General features: G+C 36.2%; 1 protein-coding gene across 2 annotated transcripts in view; it reads left to right on the plus strand.

Annotated features, from left to right (window-relative positions):
- The window catches only part of HMCN1 (hemicentin 1), a 482,205-nt gene that overhangs the window by 282,229 nt on the left and 179,750 nt on the right, over positions 1-20,226 (plus strand). For both annotated transcript variants that reach the window (XM_064594231.1, XM_064594232.1), the window contains exons 31-36: positions 5,265-5,543; positions 6,043-6,324; positions 7,050-7,158; positions 8,115-8,284; positions 9,465-9,619; positions 18,186-18,309. In XM_064594231.1, the coding sequence (XP_064450301.1) occupies positions 5,265-5,543; positions 6,043-6,324; positions 7,050-7,158; positions 8,115-8,284; positions 9,465-9,619; positions 18,186-18,309 (1,119 nt within the window). The remainder of the gene's footprint in view (positions 1-5,264; positions 5,544-6,042; positions 6,325-7,049; positions 7,159-8,114; positions 8,285-9,464; positions 9,620-18,185; positions 18,310-20,226) is intronic.

Below are 20,226 nucleotides of genomic sequence, written 5' to 3' on the forward strand. Positions count from 1 at the left end.
GAAACAGATGCCATATTTGGGCTAACTGTGAGGAATATTTATGTAGATTTCAGATTGATAATGTGTTTCACACCACAGTTAATTCATTTGTTTTCCTTATTTACATACTAACACAAGGACAAAACAGGTGATGCCCTTGAAAGGCAGAAATGCACGTTGTACCTGAATAAGGAAAGAAATGGAGACAAAGTAAGAGTGAAAAAATAAGAGATGGGGGAAGGGGGAGGGGAAAGATGTGAAAGAAGGAAGGAAATAAAAGAGCTTTTAATATCCTATGGGGAGATCGTGTAAACTGACAGCTATTAGTTCTGAGGCAAAGATTTTTAATGTGAGGTTTGTGTTTGAGTTTAGGAAGTCTGAGAGCCTCCCCAGAGTGTACAGAAGTCTTTGAGTATATATGTGCGGTGCATATTAATGTGCAGTGTGTTCATAACCTTTATCTGTAACAATGTCCCTCAAATAGAAGTAAGGTCTCAGAAAAGTATCTATGAATTAAACTGAAATAGGAAGTGACATTTATTTATTGGCAAATTAAGCAGTAGATGTCAATCAGAAATGTTCTTTGAGTAATTTTTGTCAAATTCATAAATGCAAAATTTTTAAATAGCTTCTTTTCAGTGCAAATGATATGCCTTTGTAAAACATTCATGAAGAATAGGGACTTATTTGAACCTATGTTCTTGCTGTCATTAATGTATCATCTAATTGCCAGCTGATTTAGGCAATTTGAACCAGAAGTTTGATATGCATTTGTAGATTAACATATGGCATAAATAGCCTTAAAACAAAATTAAAATTTTAAATCTGAATTAAATGCTCTTCCTTAAGATTTCAAAATGGTAGCTTGAATTTGTATTAATTACTTATCTTGGACTTGGCAAACCTTTTTTTATAAAGGGCAAGATAGTAAGTATTTTGGATTTTGCAGACCATGAGACAAAATCAAGGATATTATGTAGGTACTTATATATCAAAGTAGAAATAAATTTCTACCAATTGTCTATTGATGAAATTCTTTTTTCTAGTAATTTTAAAAATTATAATTTTTTTTATAATTACAAATCTACTAATGAGAAGAATGAAATTCTTTTGGGGGGATAAAATTTTAATTAATTGAAGGTCAAAGTTAGTGATCCCTCTCACCAAAATTGAATGCAAATGTTCATCTGTTAATGCTGATCTATAATGAGATCTTATGTATTTCATCTTGGAAAATGTCTTTTCATGCAGATGTGTACTGTCAAATACCAATATCAGTTTGTGAACATGTTATTTTAATTGACCATATTCATTGCTTAGAAAGCATTTATAGAATTCCCTTATATTCTTTTGATAAACTGACTTTTAGCATGCCATGCCACAGATTAAACATTTCCAATTGAAAGTTGGATGGAAGGTCCTCATTCTCAGAGATAACTGAACTTCGAATGTAGAAATTTCCTTTGTATTTGTATCAAGGTCTGACAAACATTGCTGAAACTGAAATTTGAGCTCAGAAAATATATCCACAGCAAATCTGTAGGGAATGGAGATCTCAATTTTGTTTGACAGCATGGGAAATTTATAAAGCAGTTTGACATTAATTGTGATTCAAACAAAATGACTACCATAGTATAAGTTTTGCATTTAAGTGCTGTTTGGTCTGGTAATTTTAGGTTGAATTCATTAAGAAACATTATCATGTTTATAGCAAAACTAGTTTCCAAAATCACTCAGTGGTATTCAGTAATAGTGTTTGAGGACAATTCTTTTCATTCAGAAAAAATAGTCTCAGCCCTGAGCTCAAAAAATTAAAATTTAACTTTACCACCATTAAGGCACTGAACTGCTCTATGGTAGGACAAGTCTTTATACTCAGTTTCTACATGTAGCAAAAATTCATGGAACTGATGATTTTCAAGTCCATAAGGGCAGATAAAAGATACCATGGACACTTCTGGTTGTTAACATATGAATACTTTACACCAAGGGCTTGCTGGTAAATAATGCAAGGAATATAGACTTTTAAAACCTTACATTTTAATAGGCTTTGTGAATTTGTCTAAGCCTTTTCCTGCCCCACATATATTTTTACCACCATCACTTGCACTGTATCTTAGCAGATTCCACTTTAGGTTGTAATGAATTCGTGTTTTTTGTTTTGTTTTGTTTTTTAACTTCTTTGAAAATATTTTTGTCTCTAGTCGTTCCATGCAGACTATTCTTAGAGGCTAATTCTTCAGTTTCTTCAAATTTGGCATTGATTCCTCAAACAAAAAGCAGTATCAGTAACATCTGTTAATTTGTCAGGGGCCAAGAATACTATTCAGAAAAGCTGCCTTTAAAAAAAATTAACTATTAATGTTGCTCCCAGCGTTCCCTACTCTTCAAGCAATTGTTCTCATGGAAAGGCTCATCATCTTAAACAAAAATTTAAGATTTCTCTGGACACATTTCTGTGACTACTGACTAATCATCCCTGATTTTAATTAAATTACTGTTGGTAAATGGCTTTTATTGCTTGGCGAACATATGACCACTGAGAAACTTATTTTGATTGTAGCCTCATTTTGACTTTTTATTTTTGTGAAGAAGTTCTGTTATGAGTCAGTCCATTTTACATTTTCTAATTTTTCCAACTGTTGTTTTGAATTGGAAGTAATGTGACAAGTGCTTAGTCTAGTAGTATTAGTGTATATTGTAATCTTTCAGAACAGCTATAGAATTATTTAAAAAAAAAAACAATGCTTTGCCATTTGATTTATAACAAAATAATCCACACTGTGTTGTGCTTTAAAAATGTGAATTTTAAAGTCTTCTTTTCTTTTCTTGTTTTGATGTGAGAGGTACTCACTGATAATAAAAATAAAATATCATGGTATGGTGATATGCATGGCAACTTGAAATGCTATTGAATTATAACTATGTCACTTAAATTTATGGTGAGCTGAGCAGCAGTGAGAAGCAATGAGAATATGTATTTGCTATTTTTTGTAACTACCTAATTCAGTTATTAGAGAAAGTAACCATAGACAATATGTAAACAAATGGATGTGACTATATCCCAATAAAATTTTATGGACACCCAAGTTTGAATTTCATATAATTTTTACATGTCACAAAATATTGTTAGTATTATTTTGATTTTTTTCCACCCATTTAAAGATGTAAAAACTATTCTTAACTCAGCATCTCCATGCCTGGCCTGTGAACCATAGTTGGTTTCCCTGAGCTATATATTAAGCCACTTGATAAGAAAATTACTCTACCACCACATTTACCTCACAGTGTAGTAGATCTTTCCTTAAATTATGTGTGACAAAAAAATGTGTAGGTGAATGTTTGTCACTGTGAGCTGGTTCTAAGAATGATTATTAGAAAATATTAGGGTACTCTATTCAGCACCCAGCTCTTGTTTTCTAAAATCCTTTTCCACTAAAAGAAGACAGAGCTTTCCTAGGGAAATGGTTAATTCTAAGGCTGGGGCAGGGAATATATAAGATGAGCCTGCAGCATGTAGTGAGCCAGAAAGTAAGAAAGTATCAAAATAATAAAATGACATGGATATGTCAGAGAAACATAGGAACCAAATGAAATAGCTTCCAGTGGTCAAAACTGGAACAGTTTGAATACTATAGTATTAGATTATAACCCAAAGTATAAAATAAGTTTCCATGAATTCATACTGATAAAAATAAATTGTTAAATAAGTGAACAAATTGGGGAGGAGAAACAAAATTATAGAGAATAATTCCAAATAGATTATGTAGGTATTCTTCTCTCAAGAAGTCGAACATAACTCCACACCCCGTACGTATGGGCTGGAAAGAGTGATTCCTTTCCCAAAAAAGGGGGAAAAGGAGAGCAACTTTACAGTGGAGAAACCTAGCAAAAGCTACTGTAACCAGATTATTGAAGTTAACATGATCATGATGTCATGCTGATAATTTGTACCTTTGATATGATCTGATGAGAAAGTTATTTTACCTCTGGGATCTTCCTCCTAAAACAAATAATCCTACTCCAGCCATAAGAAAAACATTCTATAACATATCCTATTCTAAAATAAAAGTTTAATAAAATAATATTAAGGCACTCCCAATTCAGGCACATGCCATTTGATTTCTTTTAACTTGTTGCATTTATAGCGCAATCCTGGAATGACCACAGTCAAAAGATGTAGCGGGGATTGAGCCACTTGAGTTGTTTTTCCAACAACAGAGTTCTCATGTGGTGTGAGTGGCCAGGAATGTGGTTGCTGAATTATGGAAGATACACATGTAGCCAATTAGATGAGTAGAGTTGAGTGAATGAACTCTTGGCAGCTAAAACAAATAAACAAACAAACAAACAAAACCCGAAAAACCCATCAACAACTAAACAAAAACCTGTAAGAAGCAGAAGTTAAAGCTTCCACGGCTATTTCCAGTAGCTGGTTCTTTTTTTTTTTTTTTTTTGACAGAGAGAGAGACAGCGAGAGGGAATACAAGCAGGGGGAGTGGAAGAGGGAGAAGCAGGCTTCCAGGCGAGCAGGGAGCCCAATGTGGGGCTCGATCCCAGTACCCTGGGATCATGACCTGAGATGAAGGCAGACGCTCAATGACTGAGCCACCCAGGTGCCCCCCAGTAGCTGGTTCTGAAGGCACTTAGACCTTTAGTATTTTGCGGGGAGAGGGCATGCAGTCGTACCACATCTGACATTTTTGTTCCCTTGGCCTGATGTCAAATGTATTCTATCTACTTTAAGTGGGGTTTTATTTTGTTTTGCTTTGTTTGTTAAACATAACTTTCTTAGTTACTGTAATATGATCTATTGGACTTAAATGAACCCCTGAAACTGAAACTGTGACTGTTTGCTTTTACTGAAATCTGAAACCCAAGAGGAGGGTGATAAAGATTAAAAAGACAGGCAATTTATTATCAGTAGATAAATCATAGACTTCCTAATTGTCTTTAATTCCTAAATCCTTTATTTTTTAAAATATATTTTTTAAAGGTTTTATTTATTTATTTGACAGAGACAGAGACAGCGAGAGAGGGAACACAAGCAGGGGGAGTGGGAGAGGGAGAAGCAGTCTCCCCGCTGAGCAGGGAGCCCAATGTAGGGCTCGATCCCAGGACCCTGGGATCATGACCTGAGCCAAAGGCAGACGCTTAATGACTGAGCCACCCAGGCGCCTCTTCTAAATACTTTAAATGCATTATTTAAACTTCTACAACATTTAAGAATTTGATGCAGATGCTAAAGCTTAGAAAACTTGTTTCTGTTCTGAAATCCTTTATAGTTCCACCTACCATTAAAGGAGGGAATGTCACCACAAAAGTAACAGCATTGATCAACAGCATAATTAAGCTGGAATGTGAAACACGGGGACTGCCGATGCCTGCTATTACTTGGTATAAGGATGGCCAACCAGTCATATCCAGCTCACAAGCACTTTATATTAATAAAGGACAATTTCTTCATATCCCTCGAGCACAGGTTTCTGATTCAGCAACATATACATGTCATGCAACCAATGTTGCTGGAACTGCTGAAAAGTCATTTCATGTGGACGTCTATGGTAAGGAAAAAATACGTGCTTTAATCACATACCTTTCTTTCTATGCTTTTTAATATGCCAACATCTAATTCATTCACTAATAAATTCCTGGTGGGTTTGATCATTTTCAAAATGCATGGATAGGAACTGGCAGAATTGCCCTGTGATTTAAAAAAACATTTTTAAAAGCTACAGTTAGTAAAAGTGGTCCATTCATCTGCCCAACCATTTGCCCATTTCACATGGGGCATCTAGACCATTCGGTTTTTATGAAGAAGGTAAAGTAGTTGTTAGGACTAAGATCATTCTCTACTATTTACCCTTTATAAACGAGACACAGTACAAAGTATCCCACAATATTTAGGATAGCTGCGGATCAGCTAACCCAAGAAATTCTTTCCTTAATAGCTTAGAGAGAGACAGACATGTAGGTAGTTTCTGTGGTCAGACTACGTGAAAACAAAATCCTTATTTCATTAGAATTTCAAAGATGCCTGAAATATTACTTTTTTCTGCCTAGTTCCTCCAGTGATTGAAGGTGACTTGGCTGTACCTCTGAATAAGCAAGTGGTTATCGCTCATTCGCTGACACTAGAGTGTAAAGCTACTGGCAACCCTCCTCCAGTTCTCACCTGGTTAAAAGATGGTGTACCTATGAAAGCCAGTGACAACATCCGTACAGAAGCTGGTGGGAAGAAACTAGAAATCATGAGTGCCCTAGAAGTTGATCGGGGACAGTATGTATGTGTGGCTACGAGTGTGGCTGGAGAAAAGGAAATCAAATACGAAGTTGATGTCTTAGGTAAATAAGGATGCCACCATCTGGATTCCAGATTCATAGCACAACCTGATCATTTTATGAAATGCTTTATTGGTCATAGAACAATAAAACAGTTTTAGAGAAGGTTCAGTTATCTGTTCAACTCTGGACTGCACATTACTAAGTGGTGGATTTATTACCAGAGTCCCAAGATCTAAGAACCCACATAAATCTTGCACTGATCTTGATAGGTACGCTTTGTATTTGTAAGTGCATTGATGCATTTTACATCTATGACAATATCGGATTGCAGTGAGTGATATCATGGTCCTCTGTCATGAGCACTATGCTATGTCTAATGCAGGAAACAGTCTCTGGGCCTTGGAAAGTCATCTTGCAATGTTTTTGGTCTCTATTTCTCTATAAATTGAAGGCTTTTTGAGCAGAGGTCCAATTTTTGAGGTTCCCTTCTCTTATTATTATGAAAATAAGCAACATAAAATATGAACCAACTTTACATTCAGATGGCATCAGCAGCACCAGAGTGCTCGATTAATTGAGAAAAATCCACAGCATGTCAAAAATACATTCATTGATCCTAGCAAGTGTGTATGATAAAATATATTTTACATTTCAAATCCCCTTCATGTATCAAATTTCTATGATACTTGTCAGCCTTCTGAACTGCAACTTAGTATTCCTTAAAATGGTGGTGTATTTTTTCTGGTGTACATTTCTTTGTATGTTACATCTCTGTTGTTTTCTAGTGCCACCAGCTATAGAAGGAGGAGATGAAACATCTTACTTCATTGTGATGGTTAATAACTTACTGGAGCTAGATTGCCAAGTGACAGGCTCTCCCACGCCAACTATCATGTAAGGGTTTTGGTATGTCTTCTAAATACCTCCCACTTCTTTATTTGAGTGTTTTAAGGCTATCTTGAAAAAATTTGTGTCATTAAAATGTGGCCATATAAAATTATATTATTTATGTTCCTCTTTTAAAAGACATACTCTATATACAAGGCAACTTTTGCTTAATAATCACACGGACCTCAAATCTGTTCAATTAGAGGAATTCCATTTATGCTCCTAGAAATGACATTTTCAGTTCATAGAGACAGACTACTAAGCAGTATCTGTCAGATCTTCTTGAGGCACTGAAATGTTTAATGAATGACTAAATAAAAAGAAATGTACTGGACATATTAGGGAAATAGTTACCGTGCATATATGTTTACCAATTCTTTTTTCTCATTCCTTCATTCACAAAGCATTTCGTGAATACTTAACCTTCATTTCCAAGGTGCAGGATATGCAAAGGAACAGTCAGTCAACTAAGAGAATAAAATATGTTCACATATGATTACAAAGTAAAATGGAAAATGATAACTCATAAGAAATGAAAAAATATAATGCTGTATCAGGGTTTTATTTTTCAGATATTTTAGGAATGTATTCACTTTGCTGGTTAATGTTATTTAAACATTTGAAGTGAATGCTATTTAGGGGCACTTGCCTCTTTGTTTCCTCAACGTAAAGAGAAGAATGAAGAAACCGCATAGCTACTGGGGTTCCAACACTGTGCCAACTTCTGTGTTGGGCCAGGTTTACTTTTTCCTTTTCCCCATTATAGTTCATTTTACAGAATGGGCAAATAGGGAATTAGGCAAATATGCAATTGAGAATTTACATATGTATGTATGTGTAGAAACATTTAATATATAGATAAATCTAGTTCCTCTAAGATATATATACACACGCACATATCTTTTAGGAACTAAGTTATTTAAAAATACATCTCCAGACTTCTTTTTGCCTTGTTTCTATAGGTGGCTAAAGGATGGCCAGCTAACTGATGAAAGGGATGGATTCAAGATTTTACTAAATGGACGCAAATTGGTTATTGCCCAAGCTCAAGTGTCAGATACAGGCCTTTATCGCTGTGTGGCAACAAACATTGCTGGTGACCACGAGAAGGAATTTGAAGTTACTGTTCATGGTATGCTGAAGAAGGGACATGAGCATTATATTTAAAATTAATTTATGCATTGTGTCATTATTTAATTCAGATGGTAGCTCAGTAATCTGGATAAATCTTGAGTTGTGGAAAGTAATATAAAGGATGTGAATTTGAGTTAAAAAATGGCAGATTAATCTTAAGGCACTTTACTAACACAGAGACTTAACCAAGAGGCCTATGTAAATTAAAATAAACACTTCAGATGTTAGGAAGTGTATTCTACATAGAATGCCAGGGCCTGAGGAATAAGACCAAATAAGATAGAATAGGCAGGCAGCAAATTCCAAGTAAAAACGTTGTGTCAGCTCTTCAGGGTTTAACCAGAACAGGAGGGAGTGTGAATAAAGTCATTTCCAGAAATGGAGGCTAAGGATGTTATGCAGGATCCAGGGTAGATAGAGGTATTCACAGAACTAGCACAGAAGAATCAGAACCTTTAGTGTAATGACAGAGACAACCCTTGGCCAGGGTATTATTTGTCTCACTTGCCTGCCAACCTTGGGAAGTGAGGGACTGCAGGGAGAATCTGGGGAGCCATTTAGAAGCTCTAGTGGAGGTTTCTATGAACATCAACATTTTTCCATCTGTCCATGCAGACTTTTTTCCCCCTGCTTTTTCAATCCTGTGATGAAATGTAGCTAACCCTGTTTCTCAGTCTCAATTCCAACTCCTGAGGGAGGGAATCTGGCAGGCCCAGCTTAAATCAAGTTCCCATTCTGTATTCAGTCAGCCTTGCTGGGGTCAGAGTCATGCAGTATAAATACAGGTAGAGGAAACCCACCCTGATTTAACGAGATTGTTCTGGAGAAAGGGAGGATCATAATAGATTGGGAAAACATACCAGCAGGTGTAAGCCAAACATGCATGTGGATTGTAGTTGCTATAAACACATTTTATTCTTTGGAGAACTAGAGATCCATACTTAAGAAATAAGTCATCTAAAATTGCTGAAAACTATAAATTAAATGCATGGGATAAAATTATTTCATTGTTTCTTAAAATAAGAATTTTCCCTTTTCTAAATTTTAAAGTTTCAGGTTCTTACATCCAGATTTTTAAGTACTTGACCCCACTGATTATGGTTTGTGTTCCCTCCCTCCCTTACTCTGTCTTTCCATCCCTTCCTGCTTTCCTTCCTTCCTTCCTTTCTTAAATCTAGTTCCTCCAACAATCAAATCCTCAGGCCTTTCTGAGAGAGCCATAGTGAAGCACAAGCCTATCACCTTGCAGTGCATTGCCAATGGCATTCCAAATCCATCTATTACATGGTTAAAAGATGGCCAACCTGTAAATACTGCCCGAGGAAACCTTAAAGTAAGTATAAATATTGCTGAGCCCCAAATGTGAAATCTACATTGATCTTCCCAGAGCTATCGTGTTCTTCTTTCCTAATTGTAGATTTTCCTGTTGGACAGATTTTACAGAAAATTTATCAAAATAATATGTGTTTTCCTTAGAGTTTTTGGAATTTATCTTAATATTTTGATTTGAAGAATAGAATTAAAGACTAATAACCTTAACAATGATAATTTTAACATATTGGTTGGTATTTTTATTATTTCAGTTTATGCCTGTTTTAACTATTGAAAAACTGGTGTCTCATGGATGAATGAACTGTGTTCATCATTACTGACTCACAGTATCCCCAATATACCATAGACTAAGATTAAGGTAAAATCATATCTACATAAACCTAAGTGCAATAAGTCTTGAAAAAAATATTTTAACTAGTTATAAGCTTCTAGATGGCAGAGACCCAGTCTTGAATAAATTCACTTCTATATCCTTCAATCTGAGTATAATCCCTGCCATATAAATGTACCTCATTACATATTTCTGGATAGATAGATTGATTGATTTCAAACTTAGATAATCTAAATGATTCATTTAAAAATCTGAATCAATAGATTTTTTTACTAGGATCAAGTTAGTTGACTGATGTGGGCTTGAACTTTGCTTGTATTAAGTTTTCAGTAATGAAGGATGTATTGAGTTCTTTTCCCAGTACAAATGATCGGTATCTGCTCATTTATTATTCCTATTCCAAATCCAATGGAACTAATCTTATACATTTATGCTAGTGAGAGGTTCATTATGAAGCCTTAAAACATACTTCAGGGAGATAGGCATTTATCACATAATCATATAAAAGTTTAATTGTAAACTGTAATGAGTAACTTTAAGAGAAAATATGGAGAAGTATAAGAACAGATAATGTGGAAAGGTTTTAGGCATTAGGTAATTCATAGAGAAAGCCTTTGAGCAGAGATATGAAGAATACATAGGAGTTAAATGAGTGAATTAATGGAAGAGAACAGAGTAGAGTATTTCAGAGAAGATGTGTGTGCCAACAACTTAAAGTAAAGGCGCATGACACCTCCTGAGGACCTGATAGCAAGCCAGTAGACTGAAGAACACAAAGCAAGATGAGGTGGTATTAGAGGAGACCAGGGAGTAGAAGGCATTTAAGTAATATTAGTGATTTCATTTTTACTTTCAATCAAAGGGAGATCTTTGAAGAGTTTTAAGAGAGTAGTGACATAATCAGATTTTCATTTTAAATAATTACTGGCCCCTATAAGATAATGAATTGAAGGAGTTTAAAATAGATATGTGGGCAGAGGTGGTCCAAAACAGTAGTATAGGAAGATCCTGAACTCACCTCCCCCCACAGACACACCAAATCTACTGCCACATACAGAACAATCCCCTCTGAAAAAGATTTGAAAACTAGCTGAACAGCTCCTCTACAACAAAGGATAAAAGGGCAACATCAAGATGGGTAGGAGAGGCAGAGACACAATCTTGCCAAAACCATAGCATACCAACTCACAATAGGGAGGGATCTCACAAGTCTGCAGCTTCTCCCTGAGGAGTATGGGATTTGTGCCCTACATTGGGCATTCCAACCCTTGGGACCTGTACTGAAGAGACAAGCCATAAAATGTCTGGCTTTGAAAACCAATGAAGCTTACATCCAAGAGGCCCAAAGTACTGTAGGGATTTGAGATACTTCTTTTAAATGACTCACATTCAGACTTACTTGCCCTGGGGCCTAGTGCAAAAATTTGAAAAGTGCCTAAACTAAACTATATGTGAAGGAGATTCATTTGCTAATTTTAAAGCATCTGCCGGAAGGACAAGGACCTGTAGGGACTTTCTCCAGGGACAGAGCTGCTATCAGGCACCAGTTTTGCACTCTCCCTCCAGCTTGCTAGTAAAAGCAGGTGTGTGCAGACACAGCAATCTCCCACTGCCTTGCTGAAGTGGAGGTGGGGTGGGGGGTGCTCTGTCCCCGAGCACTCTTCACCTGCCTTGCTAAAGCTGCAGGCATGCCCCACCCCAAGTTCTCCCACTGCCCCATTAAGGCTGAAGGGCAAGCCCAGTCCACACAAAGGATACCCCTTGAATGCCTGGACCCAGTGGTCAGAGGGGCTTGTGTTCCAGGGCCCTATGGGACTATAACAATAATCAGAAAAGCCATTCTTGGCAGGCTACCACACCCAAGGCATTGCACACAGTGAACTGGAATACACTCCTGGTCTGCTGGTGAAAAAGGCCCACCCACTGGTCCTGGAGCTTCAACATGAGGGACAGGCTTCAGGTTTGCCACACACGTAGGGGCTATGAAGGCACTCTCAGGGAACATAGGCAGGGAGACACCACCTTTGTGTTCTCCCTTGGCCTTGCTGTAGCTCCTGGTGCCTCCCAGCAAGGAGCATATACACACACCTGAAGCCCTGATTTTTGCAGCTGTCACCCAGGGGACACCTCCAGATCCCCTGGTTGAAGGCCACCAGGGTTTACAACTGCAGTCCTGTGGGACTGTATATCGTTGTGTACTTTAAAACTGCTGCCTAAGGATCTGGCTTCTAGTCAGCCTGAAACCAGGTGCTGACTGAGATCCCTCTCTTTGGAACACTGATAGGTCTTGGAATACCCTTAATAACTGGGATCTATCAAGAATAAATCAGGCTACTGAGGCAGTCACAAGGTCTGAGAGATAACCAAGAGCTAGGGCAGGGTTGAACGATGAGGTTAATCTACACAAGGCCACTCCTGTAAGACTGGGAAGATAGCTATTTTGCCTAATACTTAGAAACAAACAGAAACTCAAGCAAAATGAGGAAATAGAGGAGTATGTTTCAAATGGAAGAACAGAACAAAACCTCAGAAAACGGCCTTCATGAAATGGAAATAAGTAATCTACCTGATAAAGAGTTCAAAGTAATGGTCATAAAGATGCTCACTAAACTCAGGAAAAGAATGGATGAACACAGTGAGAACTCCAACAAAAGATAGAAAATATAAGAAGGTACCAAACAGAAGTCACAGAGCTGAAGAATACAATAATTAAACTGAAAAATACACTATGGTGTTCAACAGCTGATTAGATGAAGCAGAAAGACAGATCAGTAACCTGGAAGACAGCAGTGGAATTCACCCAAACAGAACAGCAAAAAGAAAAAAGAATTTTTAAAAAATGAAGATAGCTTAAGGGACCTATGGGGCAACATGAAGTGGAATAGCTTTCATATTATATGGATTCCAGAAGGGGAAGAGAGAGAGAAAGGGGCAGAAAACACATTTCAAGAAATAATGGGTGGAAACCTCCCTAAACTGGGGAAGGAAACAGACATCCAGGTCCAGGAAGCATTTGAGAATTCTAAATAAGATGAACCCAAAGAGATCCACAGGAAGAGACATTATAATTAAAATATAAAAAGTTAAAGATAAGAAGAAAATCTTAAAAGCAGCAAGAGAAAAGCCATTTGTTAGGTGCAAGGGAAGCCCGCTCCCATAAGACTGTCAGCTGATTTTTCAGCAGAAATCTTGAAAGCCAGAAGAAGTGGCATGATATATTTGAAGTGCTGAAAGGAAAATAAAACTTCCAACCAAGAATACACTACCCAGCAAGGTTATTATTCAGAATTAAAGGAGAATAAAGAGATTTTTAGACAAACAAAAGGTAGAAGAATTCATCACTAAACTGGCCCTACAAGAAATGTTAAAGGGACTTCTTTAAACTGAAAAAAAAAAAAAAAAAAAAGGCACTAACTAGTAACAAGAAAATATATGAAAGTAAAAATGTCACTAGTAAAGGTAAATATATAGTAAAGGTAGTGGGTTAATTACTTATAAAGCCAGTATGAAGATAAAAATCAAAAGTAGTAAAATTAACTATAACCACAATAAACAGTTAAGGGAAACACAAAATAAAAGAATGTAAAATGTGACATCAAAAACATAAAACATTGTGGGGGAGTAAAAATGTAGAATTTTAGAATGCATCCAAACTTAAGTTGCTATCAACATTAAAATGGTCATCCACCATGATTAAGTGGAATTTACTCCAGGGATGTAAGCATGTTTCAACATTCACAAATCAACCAACATAATACACCACATTAATGAAATGAAAGATAAAAATTATATGATCGTCTCAATGGAAAAAGCATTTGACAAAAGTCAACATCCACTTATGGTAAAAACCCTCAACAAAGTGGATATAGAGGAAACATACCTCAACATAATTAAGGTCATATATGACAAACCCACAGCTAACATCATATTCAGTGGTGAAAAGCTGAAAGTTTTTTCTCTAAGATCAAGTGCAAGACAAGTGTTCCCACTCTCACCACTTTTATTGAACATAGTATTGGAAGTCCTATCAAGAGCAACTAGGCAAGAAAAAGAAATAAAAGGCATCCAAATTGAAAAATATATATTAAAAAATCCTATAGACTTCACCAAAAAAGTGTTAGAACCAATAAATGAAGTCAGCAAAATTGCAGGGTACAAAATCGATATACAAAAATTGGTTTCATTTCTATACACTAACAAACTATCAGAGAGAGAAATTAAGAAAACAGTCCCATTTAAAATTGCATAAAAAAGAATAAAAAGAAATTTAACCAAGGAGGTGAAAGGAAGTGAAAGTCCTGTGCACTAGAAGATATAAGACAGTGATGAAAGAAATTGAAGACACAAATAAATGGAAAGGTATCCCATGCCCATGGATTGGAAGAATTAATCTTGTTATAATGTTCCTACTACCCAAAGCAATCTGTAGGTTCAATGCAATTCCTATCAAAATTCCAATGGCATTTTTCACAGAAATGGAACAAACAATCCTAAAATTTGTATGGAACCACAAAAGACCCCAAGTAGCCAAAGTGATCTTGAGAAAGAAAAACAAATCTGGAGACATCATGCTGTTTTCAAACTATACTACAAAGCTGTAGTCATCAAAAACAGTTTGGTATTGGCATAAAAACCAACACATGGATCAATGGAACAGAACAGAGAGCCAAGAAATAAACCTACACATATATGGTTGGTTAATTTATGACAAAGAAGTCAAGAATATACAATGAGGAAAGGATGTTCTCTTCAATAAATGATGTTGGAAATATTGGACAGTCACATGCAAAAGAATGAAACCAGAATGCTATCTTAAACCATACACAAAAATCAGCTCCAAATGGATTAAAGACTTGAATGTAGAACCTGAAAGCACAAAACTCCTAGAAGAAAACGCAGGTAGTAAGCTTCCTGACATAGTCCTGGCATTGAATTTTTAGATCTGACTCCCAAATCAAAGGCAACAAAGGCAAAAATAAACAAGCGGGACTACATCAATCCAAAAAGCTTCTGTATGGTTGGAGGCACTGAAATATAAATTAAATGAGGGAAAAATTGTAAATCATATATCCGATAACAGTTAATACCCAAAGTATATAAAGAGCTCAACTCAATAGCAAAAAAACAAGCAATCTGATTAAAAAATGGGCACAAGATATAACTAGACATTTTCCAAAGTCATGTATATGTCCAACAGGCACATGGAAAAATGTTTAACATCAGTAATTATCAGGGATATGCATATCAAAACCATAAGGTATCACATCACACCTGTTTAAGGCTATTATCAAAAAGACAAGAAATAAGCATTGTTGAGGTGTGAGAAAAGGGAACCCTTGTGCATTGTTGGTGGGAATGTACCCTATTGCAACCACTATGGAAGACAGTATGGAGATGCCTCAAAAAATAAAAATCAGAGCCACCATATGATTCAGCAATTCCATTTCTGGGTATTTATCCAAAGAATACGAAAACCCTAACTCGAAAAGATATATGCACCCACATGCTCACTACAGCATTATTTATAATAGTCAGGACATGGAAACAACTAAAGTGTTCATCAGTAGATGAATGGATAAAGAAGATGTGATACACACACACACACACACACACAATGGAATACTATTCAATTATAAAAAAGAAGAATGAAGTCTTGCCATTTGTGACAACATGGATAGACCTTAAGGGCATTATGCTAATTGATATAAGTCAGACAGAGAAAGATAAATACCATGTGATTTCAATTATATCTGGAATCTAAAAAATAAAAGAAACAAAACTCATAGATACACATAGAACAGTTTGGTGGTTGCCAGAGGTGAAGGGGGTTGAGAAGTGTGCAAAATAGGTGAAGGTGGTCAAGAGGTACAAACTCCCAGATATTAAGTAAATAAGTCATGGTGATGTAAATACAACATAGTGACTGTACTCAATAATATTGTATTGCATACTTGAAAGTTAACAGGAGAGTAAATCTTAAAAGTTCTCATCACAAGAAAAAAATCTGTAACTTCGTATGAAGACTAGACTTGTGATGATCACTTTGCAGTGTGTACAGAAATTGAATTATTATGTTGTACACTTGAAACTAATATAATATATGCCAATTGTACCTCCAAAAATAAATTGAAAAAGATAAAGAGTAGATGTGTGGAAATCAATTAGGACTTATTCATCTAGGAGGGAGAGAAGATTGAAATTTGAACTCACATTCTGGCCATGAAGATGAGGATATATGGATGTATTTGAGAATTATTGTGTCGATCATTAGGACTCAGTGATAAATTGCATATGAAAGTTGAGGGAGCAGGAAATATCAAGGAAAACTTGGGGAATCTAACCTACACAGATGCATATCTTATGATGCCATCCAGTAAGACAGGAGACTTTGGAGGACAACCCATTTAGGGGCAAAAAACTGGATGTAAGTTTTATATTTTGGGAGGTTAAGTTGACTTTGAAATAAAGTGGAGATCAGGTAGACCATGGAATATATGCTCCTGGAGCTCAAAGGAGAGTTCTGGCATCACATAGATGATATTTGAAAGCATAGACATGAATGAGGTAATCTAAGGGGAGAGTAAAGAGTATGAAAAAATAGAAGAGAGAACTGACCTTGTTCGGAGTCTTAAAAAATTATGGCATTTAAAGGCCATGTGCAGAAGTCTAGAAGTGAATTTAATGTATGAATATGCTGCTTAGTGAGTTTAGTACACTCTGGCTGAAGAATAAGTCAAGTGGGAGTTTACTTGGGAGTGTATGGAGAGCAGATCATTTGGGGTCAGAATGTGGTAAGCCTGGAGGGCTATGCTGAGTTCAGATTTCATTCTGGGCAAAGTGGGGAGCTGAGTGAGCTTTGAAGGGGGACTGGTAAAAGGATCAAATTTGCATTTTAGACAAATTATTCTGGCAACGGTATATAAGATAGATTAACAGTTTGGGAGGTTGGAGACACTGGAATATAAATTAAGAAACTATTATAATCCCACAGTGGTTGTGAGAATGGAAAGTAGAGATCTGAAAAACAGAGTTGTATAACTAGTAGGAGAGTCAGAGTGGGCCCTGAAATCAAGATGCCTTGGAGAATAGTAGTGCCATTAAACAAGATTGGAAACATGCAATGAAAAGTAGGTCTGGAGATACAAGGAAACAGTTATAAGCTTTGTTTTGGATGTGTTAAATTTCATGTGCTAACCCATCCAGCAGATTAGCTGGAACAGCAAGCGTGAAGCTCAGGAGAGAAATTGAGGCCAGTACTATAAATTTCAGAGTCTGCACAGAATTCTTCGCTGAAGCCATGAAAACTATCAGAAAGCTGAACTTTATGTTTATGGGACAGGAGGAAGAAGCAGGTTCTGTAATCTCCTAAGAAAGTCAGAGATTGAGAACTGAGGACATTTTTGTATCTTCAACACCCAGAGAGTAGAGTGATTCAGGAGTAGGTGGTCAGTAATGCCAAATGCTGTAGATGGTAAAAGAGAATATGAGCTTACTATGTAAGCTGCTGGATATTGTGACTAGAAGTTACTGATAACCTCCTTAATACTGCATGGAGCACTGGGTGTTATATGAAAACAATGAATCGTGGATCACTACATCAAAAACTAATGATGTATGGTGACTAACATAATAAAATTAAATTAAAAAAGAAAAAAAAAAGAGAAGTTACTGATAACCTCTGAATGATAAGTTTCAAAGAATAACCACTGAATCACTAGTTCCAAAATGGTGGAGGCTAGTTGCAATAGGTTTAACAGAGAAATGAGGAAAAACGGGAAGAAATTTATCTGCATTTCCATTACTCATATTTTATAATTTTTATTGTTTTTCTGGCCCCCATGACCATTTAATCAAAAAAGATTGTTGCCTTAAAAGTATTTATGAAGTGTTACATAAATGTGACTGTATTTTTTTTAAGTAGCTTAAATTTTCATCACATACCTCATCGTTCAGTGCTAAAGTCTTTTGTTCAGCAAGGCTTTATGACTGTACCAGCAGGCCTTAGGTTATTTTATTTTGTGTTTTCCAATGAAGAAGAAAAGTTTTTCAATCAAATCAGTCTTTTTTGTGTGTGATGAAGTGAGATCTGGTTCTAATCTATCAAGAGATAATTAAGATATTGGCATAAAACTATAATTAAATAGCATAAATTTAAATGAGTTTGGCTATCTCAGCAAATGCTTTCAAGTCCCAGTGTAAAGTACAAAATGCTGCCATGCTTTCTGCTCCCAATTAGATACAGTCTTCTGGTCGAGTTTTACAAATTGCCAAAGCCCTGATGGAAGATGCTGGCAGATACACATGTGTGGCAACCAATGCAGCTGGAGAAACCCAGCAGCACCTTCAGCTACATGTGCATGGTAATGTCATTCCCCTGTCTTAACAAAAGAACATTTCTGTGGCCTTTTTGAACATGATGACTCATTTTTATTGAATTACAGTGTAAAAGAAACAAGTGTTTATTTTTGTCTATATGAAAAAAACTAGTTTTTTTTTTTACGTTATTTGTAATTATAATTGCTCATATTAAGGTATTGGTTTGTCAAGATATCCATTAAGATATTCAGGTTGTCAAATAGGATGTGCTAGAGCTCATAAATAAATAAACATACTACCTTATGTTTTTAATTATTTGAATTCTGTTAACTAATAACTTTGTACAGATAACTTTTGTTGTCAAGACAGAGTTGGAGGATTGTTCCTTAACATTTTCTGTCATGTTCTTTGCTGGTTATAAGAGGGATTTTGTAAGTAGAAGCTATCCTTGACTCAGGATCTTCTCTCATGTGCTTTAATAAAAAGTCTGGGTGGCCATGGAATAGCTCATGAATATTACAGCTTCACAAAAAACTTAAAAGAAGATTTGACCTTGAATGTGAGACTTCAGATCTCTGGAGTCTCATCAGAAAGGGTCAAGAATTGTAGGCTTGGGGGCGCTGGGTGGCTCAGTTGGTTAAGCGACTGCCTTCGGCTCAGGTCATGATCCTGGAGTCCCTGGATCAAGTCCCGCATCAGGCGCCCTGCTCAGCGGGGAGTCTGCTTCTCCCTCTGACCCTCCCCACTTTCATGTGCTCTCTCTCATTCTCTCTCTCTCAAATAAATAAATAAAATCTTTAAAAAAAAAAAAAAGAATTGTAGGCTTGGCCTTTCCTGATTCAGCCAAATATATTTGCAGAGAGCTCTCCAAGATTTCCATGTGATACCTTCTTCATTTTCTCTAATCCTTGTGATTGCTTGTTAAACCCTTTATTCATTTACTTCATTTATTCTTTATTCATTTATTCATATATTCACTCTACATTTACTGAACAATTTAACCTAGAAGGATGCTCCAGCATCTACCTTGATTCCAGTTACATTATCAGTAGGCAATCAATAAATATTAACAAATGAAAAAGTAAATAGTAAGTGAATGAAAATATTTAAATTGGGCATTGAATTCTTCTCATCTGCTTCTTTACATATTTTATTTTATTTAAATCAACTAGTTAAAAGATTCAGATTATCAGTTCCCTAAATGTTTTTAATAAAATAACTTATTTTCCCCCTTTCCCCAAATATGTACACCTAATTTATGTATGTTATACACACAAACCATGTTCCTTAAGAGGACTTCTACTTTTTCATTTAGTAATTAACTTAAAGACCAATATCTGATTATAATGATCTTGAAAGTGACTTGATTGCCTTGACTTTACCTAGTGCTTTTTGGCAGCTGTCTCCAGCACATACTGAGATCTCCACTTCCATTTAAGAGCATGCTGTGGGTGATGCTTGCTCTCCTTTCCCCCTTTCCCTATGCTGAGGCTCCTTTTCTCCTCATTGTACAGGCTATTTATCTTTTCCTTTACGATAATTTCAGTCCTTATCTAGTCTCCATTGTTGTCTAAAAGGAAACAGTTAAGGGCGCCTGGGTGGCTCAGTTGGTTAAGCGACTGCCTTCGGCTCAGGTCATGATCCTGGAGTCCCAGGATCGAGTCCCACATCGGGCTCCCTGCTCAGCAGGGGGTCTGCTTCTCCCTCTGCCCTCTTCCCTCTCGTGTTCTCTGTCTCTCATTCTCTCTCAAATAAATAAATAAATAAATAAATAAATAAATAAAAAATAAAAGGAAACAGTTAAGAGGGATAGTATGATATGCTGCAATCATCTCAGGCACCAGAGTCAGACCAATTGTGGTTTAAGTTCTATGCTAACCACCATCTATGTAACCTTGACCAAACTATTTAATTTCTTTGAGTATCTGACTTGCAGAGTGCTTTTGAGGTTTTGAGGTATT

The sequence above is a fragment of the Mirounga angustirostris genome, unplaced genomic scaffold (assembly GCF_029215605.1).
Source record: "Mirounga angustirostris isolate CCGP_5_RB_7025 unplaced genomic scaffold, mMirAng1.0.hap1 SCAF_6, whole genome shotgun sequence".
In the NCBI taxonomy this organism is placed as follows: Eukaryota; Metazoa; Chordata; class Mammalia; order Carnivora; family Phocidae; genus Mirounga; species Mirounga angustirostris.